A 24,140-nucleotide genomic window follows, 5' to 3' on the forward strand; every position below is an offset into this window, starting at 1 on the left:
TGCTGAAAGTAACATCAACCTGAAACTTGAATCCAAAACCATTGGGAAGCCCTTAGAAGTAGCTGAAGCATTTGCTGAGCATTTTTCAAAAGCCGCCGAATCTCTCATAAATAATCACTTTGGACTGAACTTATCACTGCCTTGCACTACAAGTACTAAGCTTAATATTCTCTATCCATACGAAGACATTCCGATAACTGAACGTGAGATACATGATACCCTTAAATTAATGAAAAATAAAAAGTCATCAGGAGTTGATGATCTATCTGTGAGTACTATTAAGAGCATAATAGATGCTATAATCGACCCACTCACTTATCTTTTCAATCAATCATTCATCCAAGGATATTTTCCTGATGAATTCAAAAAAGCTCTAATTATACCGTTGTTTAAAAAAGGTAGTAGATACGAAATAGATAATTACAGACAAATTTCTCTGCTTTGTGAACTTTCCAAACTATATGAGAAATTAGTGGCTAGCAGAATTATCAGCTATCTGGAAAGTAATACCCTGCTATCAAACTGCCAACACGGTTTTAGAAAAATCATTCTATTGAAACAGCTAGCTATTGTTTTCTCAGTCATATTTATGAAAAACTTGATAAAAATGATTTTATTATCAGTGTGTTTTTTGACCAGTCAAAAGCTTTTGACACGGTATCAACTAATTTTGTGTTGACCAAATTAAGTGTGCTTGGTTTGCCTAATAACAAAGTACTATGGTCAAGTCTTACTTGAGTGGTCGTAGCATAATTGCAAAGCAAATAAATTCAATGTCTAATGAACGCGAGGTTAGATTGGGGGTTCCCCAAGGCTCTGTTCTTGGTCCCCTATTGTTTTTAATTTTTGTCATTGATCTGTCGGAATATATGAGTGATTGCTATTTAACTATGTTCGCTGACGACACCACCATTACAGTCGCTGGACCTACTACAGATGATTTGCTAACAAAAGTTACACTGATTATAGACCAGTTCACAAGCTGGTGTGATCGTAATCGTCTAGTTCTGAATACCTCAAAGTCGGTATCGATGAGATTTTATAATAGAAGTAGGGGTACCATAAGTGAATTAGCTCAGTGCGATAATATCAATATCAATGCAGCAAACGAAGTTAAATTTTTAGGAACAATTTTGGATGAAACATTAAGTTGGGATCAACACATCGATAGTGTCTGTAAAAAACTAAATAAAGCATATTTTGCGATCAAGCAAATGAAAAACTGTGTTGACCAACAAGGTCTATTGGCAATCTATTTCGCTATGGCTTTTATTCCCATATTTCACTCAATATAATGTCTTGGGGTTCTGGTAGAGATTTTAATAGGATATTTGTAGCACAAAAACGTATTGTAAGATTGATTTTCAATATGGAATATAGAGATAGCTGTAAACCGATATTTGTCAGAATGCAACTATAATCGGCACCATCAATTTATCTGTTCAAATGTGTTAATTTTGCGAGAAAAAATCTGTCCACTTTTGCAACCGATGCATCATCCCACAATCATAGCATGCGGCATGGTAGCTTATTGAGAATACCAGCCCACACATCTAAATTTAAAAACTCTCCCCAGTATAGTGCTATTACGTTTTATAATAAACTACCCAACTTTTTAAAAAACTCCAAATCAGACTATATTTTTTATAAAAGTACTAAGGAATTTTTTATTGAAAAATGTTTTGATAGTGTACAAGAGTATCTGGATGGCAACTTCAGCTGAGTTTTATTTTATTTCGTTTAGTATACTAACAAACTCTCATTGAGATTTTAAACTTTATATCTTACTTACTTGCTATATTTTAAATGTATATGTTTAGTATAAATAGTACCTGTGACATACCATATGTACATATTGTACCTCAGTGGCTAAATAAATTATTATTATTATCAATAGTAATTTTAGCACGCCCTGTATGATATGGAGTCGATTTCTTGGTGTTATGTGAATATTTCGAGTTTGTCCAAATTATAATCAAAATATCAACTTTTCATGAATTGAGAGTACTGATGTACTTAATTTCAATTGAGGCTATGTTTTGGACCATATTTAGCACAATTTATTTTTTATCTCGAAAACAGATAGAGATAGGTATATAACATTATTAACAAAAAAGTATTAAAATACTAGAGCGATTCCAAAAATGTATTAATATACGGGGTGTTCCATTTAAAAAAATATAATTGCTAGGACTTTTTGATAGAAGTGGCAACGCCGCAATGCTGAAAATATTTTAGATCGATAGAACAGGTGAGGAAATGTGAGAGGTGAAATTTTCAGAAAAATCATGCTTTGCGTTATCCAGAAACGTCTAACCTACCATCGACCGTGAGTCACGCTGTATATAATAAACATATTTCCAAAAGGTGCATATGATATGCTCAAGTTCAAGTGAGAACACTTTACCCGTGCCTCTCATGTGAACCTACAAGTTTGTAGGTACGTGTGGCAGATACCCAACGGAAAAACAATAATTTACCCAGCTAACGCCGCGCAGAAAGCTGAAGTAAAACCATCAGGCACCTGTGCAACGTCTTCCATTTGTAATGTTACGTTCTTCCTTGTGGGTTCACCAATAATTGACTACACTGAACAATAATCAAACTCAACGTTATTTCACTTTAAATATTATAAACACTTCAACTATTATTCAAATGTCTATCGCCTTTCTAGATCGCTTCGCGTACCGCATTGTAACTTCCAGTTGACTGTCTCGATATGCTCGTGGCTACCGTTCAAATATCGTATTCGAATGCGGTCGAAAATTCGCCGGAATTCCACCGAAGTCGGTAGCATTATTCTCGCTACATCTAGAGCGGCAGCGAACATCATACATTTGCGCGCTCTAATCTACGTCACAATTGATTTATGGCTACCAGTGGCGGTTGGCATTATTATTTTAGAGCATGATTTATAACACTTTCCCGTTCCCTGAGGTTGTTCGCCCCGAACAACATTAGAGGGGACATCACGACCGATGTAAGGACTCAGCCTCTCCTCTATGTGGACAACTATAGGCTTGCTTCTGGGTGACAATTGGGTTCTGTACACCAGATCGTTTATCTTTTAAGTGTTCTGAAGTTGAAGAGCCATCGAAGTGCTGAGTGGTCTGACTTGATCAAAAATTTACGGCCATATAAAAAGGAGTGGTAGTGATCCACCGCTTTGACCACTGCAAGGAGTTCTTTTCTAGTAAAGCAGTAATTTCTTTCGGGCGTTCCCAGGGACTTACTAAAATAACTGGTGACTACTTCTTCTTCCCCTTGTACCTGGGAAAGTACTGCTCCTATTCTATGTTGGGATGCATCCATGTCGAGTATAAACAAGCCCTCCTCCTTTGGGTACGCCAAGACCGGTGCGCTGGTCAAATGTCTCCAGGGTCCAAGGAAGCTTTTTTCGTCGTGCTTGCTCTTCGGTGTTGCCATTCTTCTCTGGATCTTTTTCAACTCCTTTTGAAGACACAACGTGTCCCAAGAAATTCACCTTTTCTTGGATGAAGCGGCACTTCTTGGGATTGATTTGCAAATTAGCACTCCGTAGCCTCGTGAAAACACTTCTCAAGTTTGACAGATGTTCGTCAAAACTTTTTCCGGTGACATAAAGTCACCAGGCATGTTTTCCAGGTGAGTCCTCTCAACATCAACTCCATCAAGCGTTCAAATGTTGCAGGAGCGTTGCATAATCCAAACGGAATAAACTCAAACTGGTATAATCCATTGCCGATGGAAAGGGCAGTCTTCTCTTTATCCTCGGGGCGAACGGCCACCTGCCAATATCCGCTTTTCACATCAAATGTTGAGAACCATCTGCATTCGGCCAAGATGTTCAGAGTGTCATCTATTCTAGGGAGAGGGTAACTGTCCTTTCTGGTGACATCATTAAACCCCCTGTAGTCTACGCAAAATCTCATCAATCCATCTTTCTTAGTCACCAACACAACAGGTGACGACCAGGGGCTGTTTGATTCCTCGATTACTCCTTTCTCCAACATGTCATTAACAATGGATGCAGCTTTGTCTTGCTTTGCGAAGGGAAGACGTCTCGGTGGTTGGCGTATGGGCTTGGCATCGCCAATATTGATGCGATGTTGAACTAGATCCGTTCAACCAATGATTTTGCCCATCACATACATATCGTTCTCTTCCTCCACGAATCGGGTGGCATTGCATAGTTCTTCTTCAGACAGATGGCTCCACGTCTTCTTAAAAGAGTCTATGAGTTCCTTTGCGGGTTGTTGAGCACGCTGTAGAGGTACTTCTTCTTTAATCCTGGCGATTTTTACGATAGGTTCGCAGGTGCATATTAGTTGTCCTTTCTTGAGAGTCACCTTGTTATTATTTGGGTTGATTATTCTTACTGAAATGGTCTGATTGTTACCATTCACGAGGGGTCTGGCCACGATCATTCCTGAATCAAAGTCATTGGATGGCTCTATCAATGCTGTACCCAAGCCGACATCTCAGCAATTTCCGCTTGAATAATTTTCTCGGTGTTAGGAGAGATTCTGGAATTTTCCAGTATAACCACCTTGACGCTATCATAAGGCTGAGAGGGACACATTGGGCAAAATTTCCTCATTTCAGACTTTCAGCAGTTTGTTCCTTATGTCCACCACGAATCCGTAGGGGGACATTATGTCTAGTCCCAAAATGAACTCGTCGACGATGTTAGCAACTAATACCTCAGTTTCTATTTCGCAGATTCCAAGCATCAGTCTCACTTCAGCTTCTCCATAGACTGTCCATCTATCTCCAGTAGCTGTTTCCAGAGCAGGTACTACTGATAATTTCTTCAAACTGCTTCTGTTGGAAATGTCGGCTCTCATTACTGACTTTGTTGCTCCAGTATTGATGATGAAAAGGCACTGATGATTATTCAGAAATCCGTCGACAACTAAGCTGCTACTGTTGCGTGGCTGAATTTAGTTTTCCGAACCCCGACGCTCTAGTTCGGGTGATCCCGAACGCCAGTCTCTTTTTTCGTTGGATGTTGAACGAGATCGACAGTCCCGCCTTAAATGTCCTTCTCTGCCGCAGTTTTAACATTTAGTATTTAGGCCGTCCTCTTGCCTTGGGTGCAGTTCCATTCATCAAATATTTCCTAAGGAGTTCTTCAAGACCTACCATAAGTCGATCTGTTCCTTCGTCTCCTTTTCATTGATGGCCCTCACTATAATTTTTCGTTGTTGTCGCAAAGCATTTTTAGCAGCTTCAATTTCTAGGGCATAAATGATGGTTTCATTCAATTTTTTATGACGGGACATCCTCAGTGACTGCTGCTGCTCCGTGTCACGAACCCCGTCGATGAAACTATGGACACTAATCCAGTGGGTAAAGTTATCCGGTGCTTCTAGGTAGGCGAGTCTTACTAACCTTTCGACTTCAAGCTAAACTCTTGCAAACTTTCTGATTGACCTTGAGGTATCACCTTCAGTTGAGCTTGGTAGACTTGTTGAAGGTGCTCACTACCATATCTGACCTCCAAAGCTGATACGACTGCTTCATAATCCTTCTGCCTATTAACTGGAATATTTTGCAGAATTTCGGAGGACTTTCCTCGTAGTGCCAGTATAAGAGCTGTTGCTTTCTCCTCATTTCTCCACCCATTATTTTCCGCAGCGGATTCAAATTGTCTGCGATAAGACTGACACCTATCAGAAAACAACTACTCCCCTCACTAATACCACGAAGAGCGTTGGATTATATCCGACATGTGTCAGTGGAGGATTCTTCACTGAAGTTATTCTTGCATATGCTGTTGGCGATACAACTGCCGCAATCGATTTTCAAATAATGGAACACACTTGCAGACCGGTTCCGGCTGTTTGGTCACTCGTCAGTGCAAGGTAGTGTCTATCATCTACATAAAAGTCGATGATTTCCGATAATGGGGAATGTTCCTCCTGACGAAAATCAAGTAGTTTTCATACAAGAGCTCTAAAACAACGCATTTTAAACTTATCATTTCAACCTTTTTCTTTAAAAAATTATTTAAATACTTAAAAAAGAGGAATGAAGTAATGCATTCAACATTTAAAGGGATTCGTTTCTATTTCACCATTTGGCAACATCGGTTATAGCTAATGAAGGACAATGAATCTGTTACCAACAAATATGACATATTTCAGAGTCGTGCTGTTCTGTTTGCTTATGTTCCGAGTCATTCTGTGACATATGACATTTTGTGCACCTAACCTATCTTCCTCTATATAAATAAATAACAAAACAACTGTTGTTTATGTGACTTGTGGAGGTGGTATTGAACTATAATTTATATTTTGCTTTAATTGTTGATTTATAAAGATAATTTTCCTTTTTTAAAGTAGAATATCTAGTTACGTATAAATTATTTCAACTTGATATAGGCGCTGTTGCCAATATGTGAATTAGAAACAAATCCCTTTAAAAATTAAAACCCAACATTTGAAACATCAATTTGAATAATTTTCGAAGTGAATATGAAAAACTCATGAATTAAACTCAACATTATTTTGTTCAAATTTGCATTTGCTGTAATAACCCAAATTGAGGAATATTCCCCATTGAAAATATAATTCCTTCAAGAGTATCATTCCTCGAACTAGGCTGAAGCGGACAACAAACAACATGTTTGTCATCGCCCCATCTGCCTGTGAACGAGGTAACCAACCGTATATCCAAAATTTGACCAATTCCTCGTATAAGGAATAGTCAGTGGGCATACTTAAAGACTTCTGAAGGAACAATTCGTTCAGGCCAGTCTCAACTCCCTACACTGTAGGTTAAGGGACTGACACCTATCAGAAAACAATTACTCCCTTGACTAATACCACGAAGGGCGTTGGATTATATCCGACAGGTGTCTGTGCGGGATTCTTCACTGCATATGCTGTTGGCGATACAACTGGCGCAATCGATTTTTAATTATTGGAACACACTTGCAGACCGGTTCCGGGCTGTTTGGCCACTCATCAGTGCAAGGTAGTGTCTATCATCAACATAAAGTCGATGATTTCCGATAATTGAAAATCGATTTCCTTCAGAGTGTCATTCCTTGAACTAGGCTGAAGCGGACAACAAACAACAGGTTTGTCATCACCCCATCTACCTGTGAAATTTGCCCAATTCCTTGTATAAGGAAAGAAAATTTCACATAACATAAAAAACGTGGTATAAGGCATCATAACGTTCAGAAAAATATTTCCAATATGTTGACTGTTGCTAACAAAAAAATCAAATTGCACTGACAAAGAAACATTTTTAGGCATTACAATTGACGATTGTTTAAACTGGAAATTTCACTGTAATTATCGGGTTACAAAGTTAAACTCTTTGTTTTATGTATCGACAGCTAAGAGAAGTACTCACATGTGGACAATTACCTTATTATATCCCTCATATGGCTTCCAGAATACGTTATGAAAACCTCGTTTGGAGGGGATCCACACTATCAACAGGGGTTTTTTTGAAGGTCATTTCTAGAGTACTTCTCGTGCAGGAATTCTTTTCCTGTTTCTGAATCCTAACAGTAATAGGATCATTTATTTTAGAGCTATGTATGTAACAATTGAATAATTACCATGAATGAGAATATTCACATTAATACCGGGCAAAATAAATAATTTTATATTCCATTTTCATACTCTTTCACAAGAGATGCAGTATGAGTTAGAGAATTCAAATTTTTATCAAAAAGGTTTTATTATAATAATAAATATTCATTCCTACATGTTACAAGAGTTACTCTAAAGTTGTGCTACAAATAGTCTTATGTATAGGAGTATATATTTCAATTATTTTTATTACCAACTTGATTAATCATGTATATAATATCAAATATGTACGAGACAATTTCTATACATGTTCAATCATGTCTAAAATAAAAATAAAGATTATTATTCTTATTGAAGTAGATGGCCGAAGAGCCTTTTCAAAGAAACTAGTTTCTCTTAAAATTATTTCTTTCTCAATTGAAACGTTTAAAGTGCATTGTGTGTGTGTGTGTGTGTATGTAAATTAATAAAAAAAAAACAAAATATAAGTTCGATTATATACCTAAATGAATGAACAGAATATCTGAAAGGTCACTCTGAATTCTATTTGTTAGAAAATAATTTTTATTATTAATTTGGGGAATTCTTTTTAGGCTTTCTCACCAACTCAAATTTGCAGACAACAATCCAGTTTTAGCCAAAGACGCCAATACAAAAGATGATGACTGGTTTGAAATTTATGATCCAAGAAATCCACTCAATAAGAGAAGGCGTGGTGAAAAGCCATTGAAAGAGAAACTGAATTCAAAGTAGCAATATATCGTAAGATTCTATGTGTAATTGTGTGAGGGAGTTGGGAAATAAAAAAAAAAGTACAATTGTATTTTTTATTTTTTTTCTGCATTTATTATAGACATCAAAATATAAATTCTCTTTAATTTCTAGTGTATACTAAAAATACGTTCACCGCCTGACAATAAATAATTCACGAACTGAATTCACTATCGGAATATGTAACAGAAAAATGAAGCAAATATTTACAAAATATCATTCAAAGTCAGGCTTCTTCGGCGGACAAGGTAAATTAAAACCATGATATAAAAATCAAAATAACAATATGATAACACTAAATTAAAGGATCCACAATTCAGGTGCGAACCTGAAAAATCTAAATGCTCCTGTCAATCACAAGGAACTAGCACTTTATTCAAAACTGCTACATTATATACAATCAAGTTTCGTCTTCACAGGACAAAATAACAACATGCCGATGTTGAAACTAAAAAAAAAAACACTCTGGCTTCAAATAAAATGCTGGAAACATGCATAAATTCAAAAATGTGGAATATCTCGTTATTGTTGGAGGACATTGCTTTAGGAAAGTGTCTGCCAGAAGTGAAACCTAAATATTTATATTCGCAATTCACCACCCAATGTGTGGGTGTATATTGAATGTATGTATATTGCAAATTTGGCACCCAACATGGGGCAAATATCTATGCAGTACTGTGTACCACATAAGTTTCATTTTTGTATAAAATCTGAATTTCTATCAAAATTTTCGCGCAACCAAAGTTTCAGTGGCATTTATTCAAATTCTGCTAGTCCAAGAAATTAGTCCAAACTTTCACAAAAAGTGCTATTTCAGACAAATATTCATACAAAAACTAATTTATGTACAGTATAGGCCAAGAACATTGTTCCAGAAGTAAATGATTCAGTACCATAAGTATTTCTTATATACAAGCAGCCAAGTTGAAAATTACTAGCTTTTGAAATCTGTTACCGAGCCATTTCTTCCTTTTGAACAATGCTTTTATATTACAATAAAATCAAGCAACAACAATTTCAGTATGTGAAAGTCTGATTAGAGTGGGTCACAACAAAAAAAAAAACGATTATTGTAAAACATCAAATCATAATTTTCATATCCAATAACAAAAACGCTCAAAAATTCCCTGGAAATGAATATACAGAGCCCTTCAAGAATATTCGGAATAAATGTATGAATTGAAATATTTAGAAGGCAGATGGAGATTGAGTAACATTGGATTGTCAAAAATTTAAATCACACAAAATTTCATGTATAATATATTTTCCAGTCTCATTGGAGTGGCAAGTAGATCCTTTAGAAAGGATGGCCAACATTCCTTGTCGATTCAATACCCTATCCTTATTCAATGGATGGATATCTAACTATAAAACTTAGGAAAACATGATCATTTTCCTAATCATCAAATTTCCTTTTTTTGTATGTGAGGTGGACAAGATGAAACAAAAAGACATTTTTTATACTTTCAAATAGAAATATTCAAATACTTTTAAAAAGCATACATTAATTGTAAAATTGAACAGAAAACTTCTCAGATTTGATAAATGACATTTGATTTAGTACTTTAAGGATTACTTTTTCCGATAATAGCTTTGTCACGTTTCAGTAACCAAGTTATCATCAGGAGATATGCGCATTTCAACATCACCTACAACTCTCAAAATTTTCCCATAACAAATATGAACAGCTTTATTTCATATCACTTTGAAGATAAGAAAAATTCTCCATTGATTTCAACAAAAATTAAATAGGAAAAAAAATTAATTTTCGAAAAAGTGATTTCTGTATGCAAAAATGATGAATTCTTACAAAACTTTCGTGAAATTAGGTTTTTAAATTAAAAAGGGCCCTTTATTTGGTCATGGCGTACAAATTAGTAGGTTAATGGGGCATTAGGATCAACCAAAAAAAAATACCTTAAACCCTAATTCTCGGGTAGGGATTTGGCCCTTATAAAAGGTAAAACTGGAACATCTGATGTAGAATAAATCCAGAACAAGCACCTTTCCGAAACACAAAACTGCAATACTGTTCTCGACGCACGTTTCACCAACCTGGAGATAAAATAAACTGAAATTGTAAACTTGGTTGGTCAAGAAGAGTATCGCAGTTCTGGTATTTGGGAAAAGTGCTTGGTTCCATGTTAACCATCCCATGAATCCACGAATTCATAAAGCATAACTAAATCAAATTACTCTTTTTGCTATGAAAAACAAATCTCACAAAATAACAAATAAATATGAACAGCTTCATTTTATATCACTTGATGATGGGCAGAATTCTTTAGTTTCAACAAAAATGAAATATCAGGTTTATGTCAACTTTAATATTTAAAGTTTCTTGAAAAAACAAGTTTAGTTTTATTATAATTAGAGTATGATGAAACCAATAGGCTGCGGAACTTTTGATGAATTTTAAGACAATTTTGGCAAAAAATTTGTCTAAGAATATGGCATGCTAAACAGATTAAATAAGGACAGGACTCTTATGGAATAAGACAAAAATGTTGGCCCATTTAGACTGCAAGCCCATGCTAAAGTTTTAAGGGATCATTTGATACCTCTTAAAAATATATGATTTTCATAGTCTTGAAGTATAAAACGAGTTTCAATCTTATGCTGTTAGTTGCAGGAGGTGCACGTAAAAATATTAGAAAAATAAAAAAGGACCCAAGTGAAGTGTTAATTTGCCAAAAAATCTTGTACGGTTATCTTAAATTCAGATACTTATTACGACTGAAATCATTCCAAACCAAACATTGTACAAGCAATTTCGGGAAGGAAATGTAGGATAAAATGTGATGAATTCATATGTCTTTAATGAAATTGGATTTTTATACTAAAAGCGGCCCTTCGTTATCCATGACATACACATTATTTAGTTTATGTGGCATTCGGATTAACCATACAAAAATAAATGACCTTGAACCCTCGTTCTTATCTTATTTAGAAAATGAAGTAAACTGAAAACACCCCCTTGGTTGGCGAAACGTGCGTCAGTAAGAGTATTGCAGTTCTGATATTTGGGAAAAGAGCTTGTTTTGGGTTGATTCTATGTTAACCTCCCATGAACCCACTAATTTATAAAGCATGACAAAAATAAATGACCCTTTGTGCTATCTGTACATGAATTCATCACCTTTGCATATAGAAGTGACTTTTTCAAAAATGAGAATTTATCTTTCCCAATACGGCATTTAGTTGAAGATCGCAGTTGTAATTAATATCTACATTTATAAAAGAAACTATAAAAAAAATTGAAAAGATTAGTTGAAAAATTAACAATTATATTAAGCAAAAAAAAACTGAAATTACAATGAAATAAAATACAAGCAACAATTAAAAGTTATCACCCGAAGACTATTGTGGATACAATTGAAACGTCGTGAAGTAACTTGGCTTGGAATCTCTCAACTTTTAATTTTCATTTCTTGTTAATAATATTTAATTTTCATTTCGTGTTAATAGTTCAATTTTTTAATTATTGGTTCTATTTTATTTCATTGTAATTTCTGTTTTTTTTTGCTTAATATAATTGTCATTTTTTCAGCTGATCTTTTCAATTTTTTTATAATTTCTTTCAGAGACTTCAAATCAATTTATAGCATATTAGACAATGAAACGTACCACGAAATATTGTCAACCACCTTCAAACAAATATTATTTTCTCCTTTCAAAATTTTCACTTGCATCAATAACAATTGAGTGCATAAAGTTGAAACCATTATTAGATTTTATTAGATATTCCATCATAGTACCAACTATTCAGGAACGTTAAAAAACAAACGATACGGCGCCTCAAAATATATCTAATGAAATACATATTATTCCTCAGACCGCATTGGTGCTAGCGTTGAACCTACCTAGCTTACTGAATCACAATTATCATAAGTAACTATATAGGGTATACATATATTTTATTACTAGCTCATTATATGTATGAGCCAAAAGCGATGTCTCTACAGCAATTGGTTGCAAGCACGTTTTGTACCGAAAATATATAACTATATTCAGTAAGAATTTTTTATGACAATGAAGCATACCAAAAAAAACAATCAATAGCGATTATTGATGAATGGAACTTCCAATAGCAAATTATAGACAAAAAATTGATTTCTGGAGCAGTGTACTGAATAGAAGCATCAGATTATGTCTAAAATATTTCCAATTATTAACAGACATGAAGCATGGCGAGTTGTAAAACAAAGCAGAGGACTGACACAGCTGTGAATAGTTTGTTTGATTATCCCAGAGCTAATCAAGTTGGCATTATCTAAATATATCGCGGTGTTAGTCGACGTTGAAATAAAATTTTAACCAGTCAGTAATAAAAAGTTAGTGTTAACAGAAAAAGAAAGGGGGAAGGAGGATCCAACTCGAATAAATAAATACATACCCGTATTAGTTATGATTTGTTAATCATATTTTACAAATTATACTACTCAACTTTGTCCGAAATACCTATCTATATGTATGTATATGATCAAGATAAAACACAGTGTGCTGCGCAAGGTATCGGAAAGAAACTAGAAGTAACCGCACGAAGATCTCTCGGTAGTTCACAGTGTACATCAGTTTCTCTTCATCGATATTTGAGAATGTGAATCGACAACAATGTAGACCGTTTTAGCTAGGACGTCGAATTCTTGTGGGTATACTTAGATTCCGCCAACCTGTGCATGGACGATTCGCCTTCACCCATATGCGCCACCTGCAAAGCACCAAACACCTTAGAAGTGACCATTTTGGCCCTATCTACATCATTCAGTCTTCAGGGAACGGTACCAAGCAAAACTTTTCCAATTGCATACAAGTGGGTTCTTGGAACGATAACCTCAAAAATCCAATTAATTACTCTACGTGAACATTATGGTTGTTATAATATATGTGTTAAAGAATTTATGTGATATGAGTCTATATAATCTTTGGATAAAATATTTAACAGCAAATTTATGTATTATTATTTCTGAACATAAACATATATTCTCATTTCACGAATTTTTTGAGTTTATATTATCTTTTTTTTTTTCTGAAAATAATCAATATATTTCCTAATATTTTCAACTATTTTTCTGATACAACATATATGGTCACTAATTTTTTTTCATGTTTTTATACACACAATAATTTCAGATTCAAAAAACTATTCTTTTTTTGGGGAAAAAAAGTTTTTGGCTTTCTACTACTCCATCTTGATACAAAAAAATGTGGGAATCTTCCAAAGAAAGGAAGGAAGCAATCAATTTTAAAAGATGTGTAGATCATGCAATGAAGTAACTTTCAGACACAAACTGGAAGGAAAAGCCCTCCTGAAGCAGTTACTTAAATATAAACATTGAATTACACAAAATAAAAATTCTTTCAAAACGAATACTTTCATATGAACACTTTTCTCTACACAGTTTGTATTCCAAACATTATATATGGAATTATATCAGATAAACTCGAAATTTGTTTTATATTTAGAATTTCCTTTTTTTATGTATTTTGTATTGTCCTTTGTATTGTATTTTGACAATTACTGCTTTGTTAATAAGAGTAACTCTTTGAACAATAAAACATATTTCATTATTTTATCATTATTATACACTAAGTCATATTACTGGAGTTTTTTTCCAACACCAAACCATTATTATGGTTTGGTGATCGAAACTCGTCACCTTCAAAAGGAAGATCTTCCTCCTTCCACTTGGTGATCGAAACACATGTCGAGATGTTAAACTAATGGTTTGGTGTTGGGAAAAAACTCCAGTAATATTCATTACTACACCAAAGGTTCCAAACAGTGCATCACAAGTACTAAGTCATTTGCTTATCAAAATTTTGAAATTTATGGATTTGCATCCATTAACCAAACAAAATTAGTGCACCCGAAATATGATCTTTTCAATTCAGAATAAGCAACCTCAATACGCCAAACATAATCCATCAAAAAGATTGCAATATTCAATTTTTTCATATCTGACAGTGCATAAATGGTGGTGTTTGAAGTTGAAAAATTTAAAGAAGCTTTAATTATATAGCAGCAACTCAATTATTCCAATACAACACCCTTTTCGTAACAGTCCTTCTCTATCCACTCACTTATCATTGTAAATATCAATGTAATGGAATATTTAAAAAACAATTTTCAACAATCAACTTTCAACAAATGTCTCTTCAGGAATTTACTCAGCTTGTACGTTCCCTGAAACTTGATCAATTTAATATTAAGCTGTTTAGAGGTTATTATGACGGTTTTAGTTCAATGAATTTGGATAAACATACATAGCAAACCATGCAAATAAAAGAAGTTTTGTAAATGTGAAAATAAGCGCCATTTTGACCAGTTATTTTGCGTTTTCTATTTGAACATTCATAATCTCCAATAATATAATCAGTACCTTAAAGAGTTATTAGTAGGGCCCATTTTTATACACCGAATTGTAAAACAACGACTTTTATTTTATATTCGAAGCTCTTTTCTGAAGAAAGTTGTGCTCCAAAACGCGCCTCTTTCAATATCTGTTACAAAAATTCCGTTTATATTTCATAGAACAAAACTGTAGATTATAAACAAAACACAACATAATGACAAATAGTAAGCAGTCAATCCACAGAAACCTCGCTAGGCATATCCTAACAGTAAACATCTTTCTATGTATTTGTGCTAGGAAACACACATAACTACATGCAAAATATTTTTCGAAATGAAAAGGAAAAACAATGGTACCGAATTGAAAAGGCATATTTCCTTTTCTCTGCAACTTTGTCCCTGAGCTAATGATTCTATTCAAGAAAATTATTTTCGTTGCAAAATATATTCAAGTGCTGTTTCTTCTACTATTCTTGGTTTCAATCCCAATAAGTCATTCAAAATTATTACAAAAAACTAATAGAAGTATGACTGACATTTTAATAGGGCGATCAAATATGGTGGAATGTTCATGATTTCAAATAAAACTGCAAATGAGCTAGCACCATCACAGTTAAGGTGGGAGAAAAAAACATTTAGAGATTTTAGATAATGTTCGAGATGGACCGGAATTAAAAAAGGAAACAGTTCATACAACTCAAGTTTTTTCACATCAAAATGTCATACCTAGATCTAGGCAAATTTAGCATATACATAATATAATGAAATATGTATGTAGTTACTGATGTGCTTACTTGCTAGTATGAAAGTAAGGCTCTTTTATAGTGATGGGCATAATTGAATGATTCTGAGAATCGAATGATTAGTACTCGAGTGATCCCAAAAATCGAAATATCATTCGAATTAAATCACTCGGATACTACGTCACTCACCGATTTAATTCGAGCTCCGGCGATGCGAGCAATAAGCACGCAATCACTCGATGCTCATGAGGTCATGTGCCATGTGAAACGCCCACATTAATTCGCTATAAGGTTGCTATTCACTTGAAGGCGGGAATTGTGAATCGGCTACATGGCGAAATTCAGAATAAACTGGATTATTTTATGAGTTAGGATTGTTTGAATTTGTCGCACTAAGAATACAAACAGAGAGCATTGAAATTGAAACAGTGGCAATAATTTTTCAGTTTGGATGATTCGAAGCCGTTGCAACGAAATTTCTGTTATTACTCATATATTCCACATTTTTTTCTACTCTTACTTATTATGTAGTTGATACCTTTATTCCGTTATTATTACTATTTTGATATTGAACAATGCGACCTGGAGCTAAGAAATCTATTGTTTGGGAACATTTTGACAAAATAGAAAATGGTTAAGCTCAGTGTCGCATTTGCAAGAGTTCTGAAGTTTTTTGGTAACACTACCAATTTAAACCAACATATCATTTATTTTCATTATTGTAAGGACTTTTATTTTTTGTTTATGTTTTCAATATATTTCAACAAGTCATAAGCCAACATTAAATTTCAATAAAGTTTGTACTTGTAATTATTCAAAGTTTATCGTCAACAAATTTCTGAACATTCTCAGCCCAAACTTGAATTTCACCATATCCTACAAACAAGTGTCGGTATATAGGCCGGCACTGCACTGGTGCGTAGCGGCGCAAGACTTTAATCCTGTTTTCGACTATTTCACTCACTACTAATTTGATTTGATACATATAACATTCGAATGATCCGAATCATTCGAATGATTCCATTTGACATCTAGAGATATCTTGAGTGATTGCAATAATCGAATGACCGCTTATTTTCAATTCGAATGATTCCATCACTACTCTTTTACAAACATTGAGGAATCTATTATAATCGCCTTAGCTCATTCTCAAACTTATTTGAATAGGTTTGCTACTTGTAGACTTGTTAGGTATTTTGAGATAATCTTTAGTAACTATCTGTTCCATCCAGTAGCGGTTGAAACTTTTGGTGTTTATGGCCCGGAGTCTCTGTTATTCGTTTATGAACTCGGAAGGAGAATAGGCCAAGCAACGAAAGATCACCGTTCTACCTCTTTTTTGATAGAAAGAATCAGTATTGCTATTCAACGTGGCAATGCTGCTTCGGTCCCTGGAACAATTCCTCCTTTACATAATTTTGATGACATCATGCATTGCCCTAATTTCAGTACGGAACTGAAATCTCGAAACAAGCCGAGATATGTGGATATTCATCAGTCTCCTATAAAGGTTAATTCACAGGTGATTGATCCACCTTCTTCTTTTCAATGCAGTCAATGGACTTCGGTCATTCTTGCCCCCCAAATATGAGTTGGAAGTCCTTGTAGTTCTGGTTCCCTTTCAGTGGAAGAGCTTCATGAAGCAAGAGCCGAATCAATCCCTCTACGAAACCCTTCTTCACTTGGAAGGATCGATCGCAGCTAGAGAAACAGTTCTTATGGAGATTCTGTGAAACATGTTCTTCTTACGAATCAGTAGAGTGTTGTCCTGAAAATCTAGAGAAGAAAATTGGATTGGATAATTTAGGAAACACTTGCTACATGAATAGCATTTTACAAGTGTTGTTCATGACAAAGAATTTCAAGAACGAGGTTTTAATGGTGAAAACTCAAACACCTGTTCATGCAGCTGCAGTTTCGTAAGAATGCATCATCTTTCCCTCCAACCGATTTCCTGGAGTCTTTGAAGTCCACTAGATACTCGTTAGGACAACAAGAGGATTGTTCCGAATTCTTGGAGTTCTTGTTGAATACTCTTCGTGAGCAAAACAATAGCAAAATCAATACTCCTGACCGCTCTGGATTGAATGATTCCATACAGTCCATCTCGTTTTGTGTTTGTAAATCTTTTGCTGGAAAAATCCTCACTTGTTTACTTTGTAGTGAATGTTCAAGAGGTAACGAAAACTTATGTGAATTTCTGGAACTGCATCTAGCTTTTCCTAATATGACTAATAACCAGTCCGTGCAAAGCTTATTGTTGAATCATCTGAAAATGGAAATTTTAACAGGTGATGATTTTTAACAGGTGATGCGCCAAACTAACTGACTGTTATAAGGAAACAAGTATAGCTGAGGCACCAGTCAATCTAATAATAACACTGATGATCTTCAAACAAGACTCAACCTCTGACGGAAGCAAGAAGCTCTTCGGAAAGTTCAAAATAGATGAACATTTCAATCTAGCAGACCACTATTGAATTTGGTCATTATTACGCCTTGGTCAAAGACGAAACGGACTGGTTTAAGTTTGACGATAGTCGTGTCACGAAGTGTTCTGGCGATGTATTGAAGCTATTGGAGCCTCTGGAGACACCCTACATTTTGTTTCATGAGAGAGAGGACATTGGCAAATCAAGATCTTCAGATGATGTGGTGCTGCAGGTTTTTCCGGGTTTTCCTGCAGCTGAAAAAGCAAATGCGCCACTTGAATCAATGAAGTCGCCCCGGAGTGACAATTAATTTTTATTGTAAATCGATGGATGTAGCCGTTACTACGTGGTAGGAGATCATGATGAAAAGAGAAATGAAAATTTCTATGTTTTTTACCACTTTTATTTGTAACTAACGTTACTGCAGTTTCGTCCTATAAGGACATTTTCAGTTTGTTACAAATAAAAGTGGTAAAAAACATAGAAATTTTCATTTCTCTTTTCATAATTTTTATTGTTGTGTTTATTTTTATCGTTGTAATATTAAATAGTCATCTTTAGCAATTCATAACATTGCTTTTTGGCTGGCATGATCATTGAAACTACATTATTTGAAATGACTAATAAAATATTCAAGTCTTAAGAAGATAGCAATGTTGACTGTACATATTTTGATACAATAAAACAAAACTTGAGCACTTGTAGCACGTTGTACCCCAAACTCAGTGGGAGAAATCACTCAATGAAAATCAAGAACAATAGCATGAGTAACTACAGTCAAAGATTTAGGCATGTCCCTTTATATTTTTTTAGTGATATAGCTGGCAACTTTGTCAATAATTGAAACCAGTTTCTTTTCAGAACTTATAAATTTCTCTAATGAAGTGATGAATGATGTAATGGTTCACTAATTCTAGACTGGTACCTACTTAACTGAGAGAAAATTATTGTAGTAAGCTTAAAAGTCGATCAAATACTTGAAACTCCATATTAGAATGAATGCTGTCAAAAGAGTAGCATTTGCTGCAAACACTAGGAATCATTTATCGATTTCTTTTGCAAAAAGCTGAGCTGAGCCTGATACGGTTCAAGAATATTGATGAAAAACTCCAATTTTAATATAGCCAGAACCTTCTATAATTCCGATTTATATGATTGTACATGCTACAGCGTCATTTGGGAAGGTAGTAGTGAGGCTACGCGGGTATTTGATGAACTACAAAAATAAGAACTACTTTTGAGTTTTTTGAAAGACTTCACCGAGATAGTGCAAGACATGTATCAAATTACATCATACCACATCACCATCTGTAATATACAAAAAGAAGTGCTTTATACTCCTCCATAGAATTTTATAACTATGCACCTTCTGCAATAAAAAGTAACAGAAATTGTGATCAAGTTAAAAAAAATACCATTCACGATGCTTCAGGATCGAGAACCTTACACATGTATCAAATTACATCATACCATAGACAGATTGAAGATTATCAAATCATCATGCCCATTGAAAAATTACATTAATATGAAGGTATGATATTTGTCAAAGCAAAAAAATTCAATGCATGTATTACTTTTTTTTCATCAATTTATATGTTTAATTCATTGTTTTTCACTAACTTTTACTGTAAGTATAGTTTGTAATGTTATTCAATGGCAAAATAGCTCACAAGTTAATAAATTATAGGCCCTGAAGAAACTTCCCATCAGAAGTGAAAGTTTGGCAAAGTAAAGCAGAGTTTTGATTTTGATGTTTGACTAATAGACTCAGATAATCCACATATATCTATATCTATATAGATTATAGTCCTTATAATATCAACAGCTTTTAGAATATAACGAATATATCCTCTGATACCTGTAAAAGGGCCTGCTTTCAAGTTAGCAAGTAAGCAGTTTCAACTACGTATTACACTATTTAATGTCACAAATATTGGCTTTGGAAATTACAGATTTGGCAGCTCTTAGATTTTGATTTGAAATGAAAGTTTACCATACCTATTAATGTCAGTACTCGTGGCCCGAAATGAATAAAAATAATTTACAATAGGCTACCATAATAGTCATCAATCTCATTTGGATATTAAATTAAAAAAAATCTTATTCATTCCACAATATAATTTTATTCCAATAACAGATATTCAACAAAACAAAATATAACGATAAAAAAAGTATGTACAGGAATTGCTAGATATTATTTTATGTAGATAAAACGATTTGAGATACATGCAGAAGCATGTATCTGGGTAACAAATGTACACCAAGTTTGATAATCGTATAGACATATTTCGTCACTATAGATATAGTACCTACAGGGGACAGGTTAAGTCAACAAAGTATATTATGCACATAATTTAGGTGAAATATTGGTGATCAGTAAGAAAACATTAATTCCCAATATTGTATATCGATACAGAAGGAATTCTCAAGGTTCAGATGGAATGGTATATTGTTTCTTACTTAGAGTAGTATCAGTTCGTAGATTTATTTGTTATAGTTGAATAATAATGAAATGTTATCATCTAAAACATACAGAGTAATTTCTGAACAGTCAAAAAGGCGTTCCTCCGGGATTTACAATGAGTCTGCAGTGCTGAAAACACAAGTCTACAAGCACTCTTAGGGCTGCCTTATGTAGATGAATATGGATTGAGACTGTATATGCGGACCTGGTGTCAGGAACATATATAATCATCACGCTACAATGCTAGATCAAAGTGATAAAAAGAGACCATTCTGGAAGGCCATGATGAACCCCTTAGTTTCTGACTCTACCTTAAGACAGCAAAGCTTGCAAAAGCTGAGGTTTTCAATGTTGTGGAGCAGAAAACTCCATGCATACGCATTACCTTGACTACCCTCAGAAGTGATGTGATCTCTGTGGCTTTGATGTGAGCAATGGTGGTCACCTCATTCAGTGCCGAAAATAAACCAAGTTCATTGGCCGCTAGGGTAACTACCTTTAAAAAAAATGTTTCATTTCCTGCTCTTTCATGATTGTGGACAATGGGAATCTGACAAGGGAATCTGATCTGATAAATTTACAGAAGAACCATTCTATTATGCACTATTTATTCTATTATACACAATATTACTTTATGAAAAAAATTGTACATGATAAATAAACCTCATTTTTATTTTTTCTATTGCAGGTCACAATCATTTGATTTTTTTATAAATAAGCATCAATTAGTATTTTTATATTCCTTTTTATTTCTACAAACTTATGACAATATTTTTGACCTGGCATTTTTTCAATATTTTATTAATTTTTCCCCAGTTTGTAATAGATTTCCAGTCAGTCAGCGCTTTTTTAGACAATGGGATTTCGAACCTTCATCAAAAAACATTGTCAACCATATTCAAACATATGCACCGTTCGAGTACCGGGCCAATAACGGAACCTTGTGGAACGCCCAACTCTGTGAAAACTAAAAATGAAATTCTTACTGATCACCTTCAACAAAAACTGTCCCCTCAACTCTCCGGTGGGGGAGGAGGAGGTGGCGCGTTGGGGGGCGCCTCGACTGGCAACGGCGGATTAGCCGAACCGTGCGGGGGTGGCGGAGGCGGCAGCATCATCTGCTGATGCTGATACATCTCGGGGTGGTAGACATACCCCTGGCCGTAATATGGGTAAACCTGTGAAGCATCGTGGTAAACATATGGAGGCGGGACAGTCACGTTTGGCATGCTGGGAGGCGGTGCCGCGGGAAAAAAATAGACAGGGTTCGCAGGTGGCGGTGGAGGAGGATGTTGGAACCTGTAATCGCGAGGATGCGGCGGGGTGTACCCGGGAGGCGGCGCGGTGTACCCGGGAGGTGGCACCCTGTGCTCGGGTGGTACCGTGTATCGATTCGGCGCATGCGCAGTAGGCCCCCCTAAGCTTACCTTGCTGCTGCTGCTGGAATGCCTTCCATTTGTCTTGTAGTCCTTGTTCAGCTTGGGAACTTTGACGGGTCTGCTCTCGGACGGTGGCGAAGATGGCTCCCTGTCTCTCTTTTTGGCACCTCCGCCGCCGTCCAGGTTGGGGCAATAGCTCAGCTTCTCCCTGGGAATCTTCAGCTTGATGCCGACGCTCAGCGGTTGAGAAGACGGGGGCGGCGGTGGTTGCGACAACTCGCCGATGCTCTCTGAGTTGATCTTATTTTTTGGAATCTTGATTTTGAGACCTGGGGCGGTGGGGGCCGGTATCGGCAAGGGCAGCGGTGCCTCGGTCACGATCTTATCCTTCTGGATCTTGATCTTGATAGGCTCCGGCGCCGCGTCTGGCACTGCCTCCTTACTGCGGTGCTTGTCGCGCTCCTTCTCGCGGTCCTTTTCCTTGTGCTTCTTCTTCTTGTCGCGCTCATCGCGGCTCTTGTCCTTGTGTTTGTGCTTCTCCTTGTTCTTTTTTTTGCTCTTATGGTGGTGCCCAGAAGACTTGTCTTCATTGGCTTCATTCACTTTGGCGACCGGCAAATGCGTAGCGGTCGTCGCTTCCTTCAGCCAATTGCTGATAACGGCAGGGTTTGTTTCAAGGCCGTTAGATACTGCAACGGGTCTCTCGGTCCCTTCGCCAAGGGGAACCACGTCCGGCACTTCGTTGGCACCGACTGTCTCCGTCTGCAGATCCACGAGAGGCGTTATAACATCAGGCACTTGTCGGTTAACGACGTCCGGTACTTGTCGGTTGACGACGTCTGGAACTTGTCGATTGATGCCGATCGTCGTGTCCCGCATCAGGTTCTCGAACCCTTCCATCTGGTCAATCTTTTTCATGACTGGCCGCAGCTCGGGCTCTGAACTACTCGACGGATTTCTGCTGCGGCTGCTTTCCACGGGTGACGTTAACGGCGATAGCGCAGTAGGCGGTAACGTAGGCTCGGGCTGCTGTTTGTTGCGAGGGGGCGACGGTTCAGGCGAAAATAGGCTTGGTCTCTTGATAACGGCAGGCGTTGGAATCTCTTCTTTGACAGACTCGGTCTTGGCTGCAGAGTAAGCGCCCCCATTGTGGCTGTACGGCTTCACTGCAACGATTTGGCTCTGCTTCGGACCGGACTTGGACTGATCCGCGGCATAAGCTGCCTTGTTTTTCTGCGAGGTAGATATGGGTTTGCTCGAGTGCGTCGGTGGCTTGTCTTGGTGCTTCTTCTCCTGTGGCTCCGGCTTGGCGTGATGATGCCTGCTCTCGTCGTGCCTGCGCACAACAGGCGCATCAGGCTTCGCGATCGGTGCGATTCTCTGCCGACTCTGGTCGATCCGGTGCTTCTCTGTTGAATAACTGAAACCGCTCGCCTCCTGTTTCGGTGCGATATAGTCCCTCTTCGAGTCACTGTTACTGCTCGTCTCTCTTTGGTCTTTGTTAGCGATACCAAAGGGAGAGATAGGAGCTTCTCGGAGAATGTCTCGGGGTTCCACGCGGCTGCTAGAAGAGTACCCCATCGGCGGTCTAGAGTGCGGTTTCAGTTTGGGGTCAAGAGGAGGCCGATGGTGGCCATGAGGTGGGACTTTCGGTTGAACCGGCATCGGAGGTTTGTGGTGGGATGGTGGTAAGCGATCGCGATTAGCTCTGTCACGTTGCTGCTGGCTGGAGGACGAAGAAACAGAGTCGTGCGGTCTCGAAGATCGGTGCTTGTGTGGATCGCCTTCTACGCTCGATCGGTGCGCATGCTGCTGATCCCTTCCCGGTTCTTTGATTATCTTTCTGGGATCCTGATCCTGGAAAGAAAATATGAGCAAAAATGTGTTGAGTGGAACGAGAGTTGTAATTTAGAATGGACATATTCAATTCATTCAATGGACTATATCGGATATGGATTTGATTTGGAACATGTGTATTTTGTCCCAGTTGGTTACTCTGTTCTTTTGTCATTAGTGTCATTTGTAATAATAAATGTTCACATTATCCGGATCACTTTCAGGGGAACAAAAAAATTCATGTTTCTCTTTCACTGTAATTTCAAAGAGTTTTCCACAAAATGAAAATTATTGATATCAAACAATAATTATGAACATCTCCCTCAACTGCATTTACTGCTCAATAGCCACACAATTAACAAAGAATATAAAATCTACTGCTAACCTACTGAATAATTTGAAAACAGTGTTTCCCCTATTAAATTCTTTGATTTTGTATGACACTGATATGACTTGAGTTGATATCAGTAACAACTGAAATAAAAAACAAAAATTCTTCTGCAGCTGCCAAATGAAGCACCTATCTATGCTTTGGACATCGAAAATTCATTTGCCACTGGTATGTTTCCTTCTAGCTTAAACTCTGCAATTGTGATACGTCTTCACAAAGGAGGTTTCATGGATCAAA

General features: G+C 36.4%; 2 protein-coding genes across 5 annotated transcripts in view; one reads left to right on the forward strand and one right to left on the reverse strand.

The window, feature by feature from the left end:
- LOC111504310 (spliceosome-associated protein CWC27 homolog) overlaps positions 1 to 8,355 on the forward strand; it is a 35,115-nt gene extending 26,760 nt beyond the window's left edge. Inside the window, exon 6 of the mRNA XM_074186052.1 lies at positions 8,126 to 8,355. Coding sequence (XP_074042153.1) covers positions 8,126 to 8,285 — 160 coding nt within the window. The 3' untranslated portion in view covers positions 8,286 to 8,355. The remainder of the gene's footprint in view (positions 1 to 8,125) is intronic.
- Positions 1 to 24,140, reverse strand: part of CycT (Cyclin T) — a 51,221-nt gene that overhangs the window by 5,661 nt on the left and 21,420 nt on the right. For 2 of the 4 annotated variants that reach the window (XM_023158823.2, XM_074186047.1), the window contains exon 5: positions 19,776 to 23,533. In XM_023158823.2, the coding sequence (XP_023014591.2) occupies positions 21,311 to 23,533 (2,223 nt within the window). In that variant the 3' untranslated portion in view covers positions 19,776 to 21,310. Of the gene's footprint in view, positions 1 to 8,355; positions 13,015 to 19,775; positions 23,534 to 24,140 lie in introns of those variants that run through there. The other 2 variants (XM_023158824.2, XM_074186048.1) reach the window with 2 other exon arrangements.

This window comes from Leptinotarsa decemlineata, unplaced genomic scaffold, assembly GCF_025532065.1.
Source record: "Leptinotarsa decemlineata unplaced genomic scaffold, Ldec_3_MD MMD2_tig00078422_RagTag_RagTag, whole genome shotgun sequence".
In the NCBI taxonomy this organism is placed as follows: Eukaryota; Metazoa; Arthropoda; class Insecta; order Coleoptera; family Chrysomelidae; genus Leptinotarsa; species Leptinotarsa decemlineata.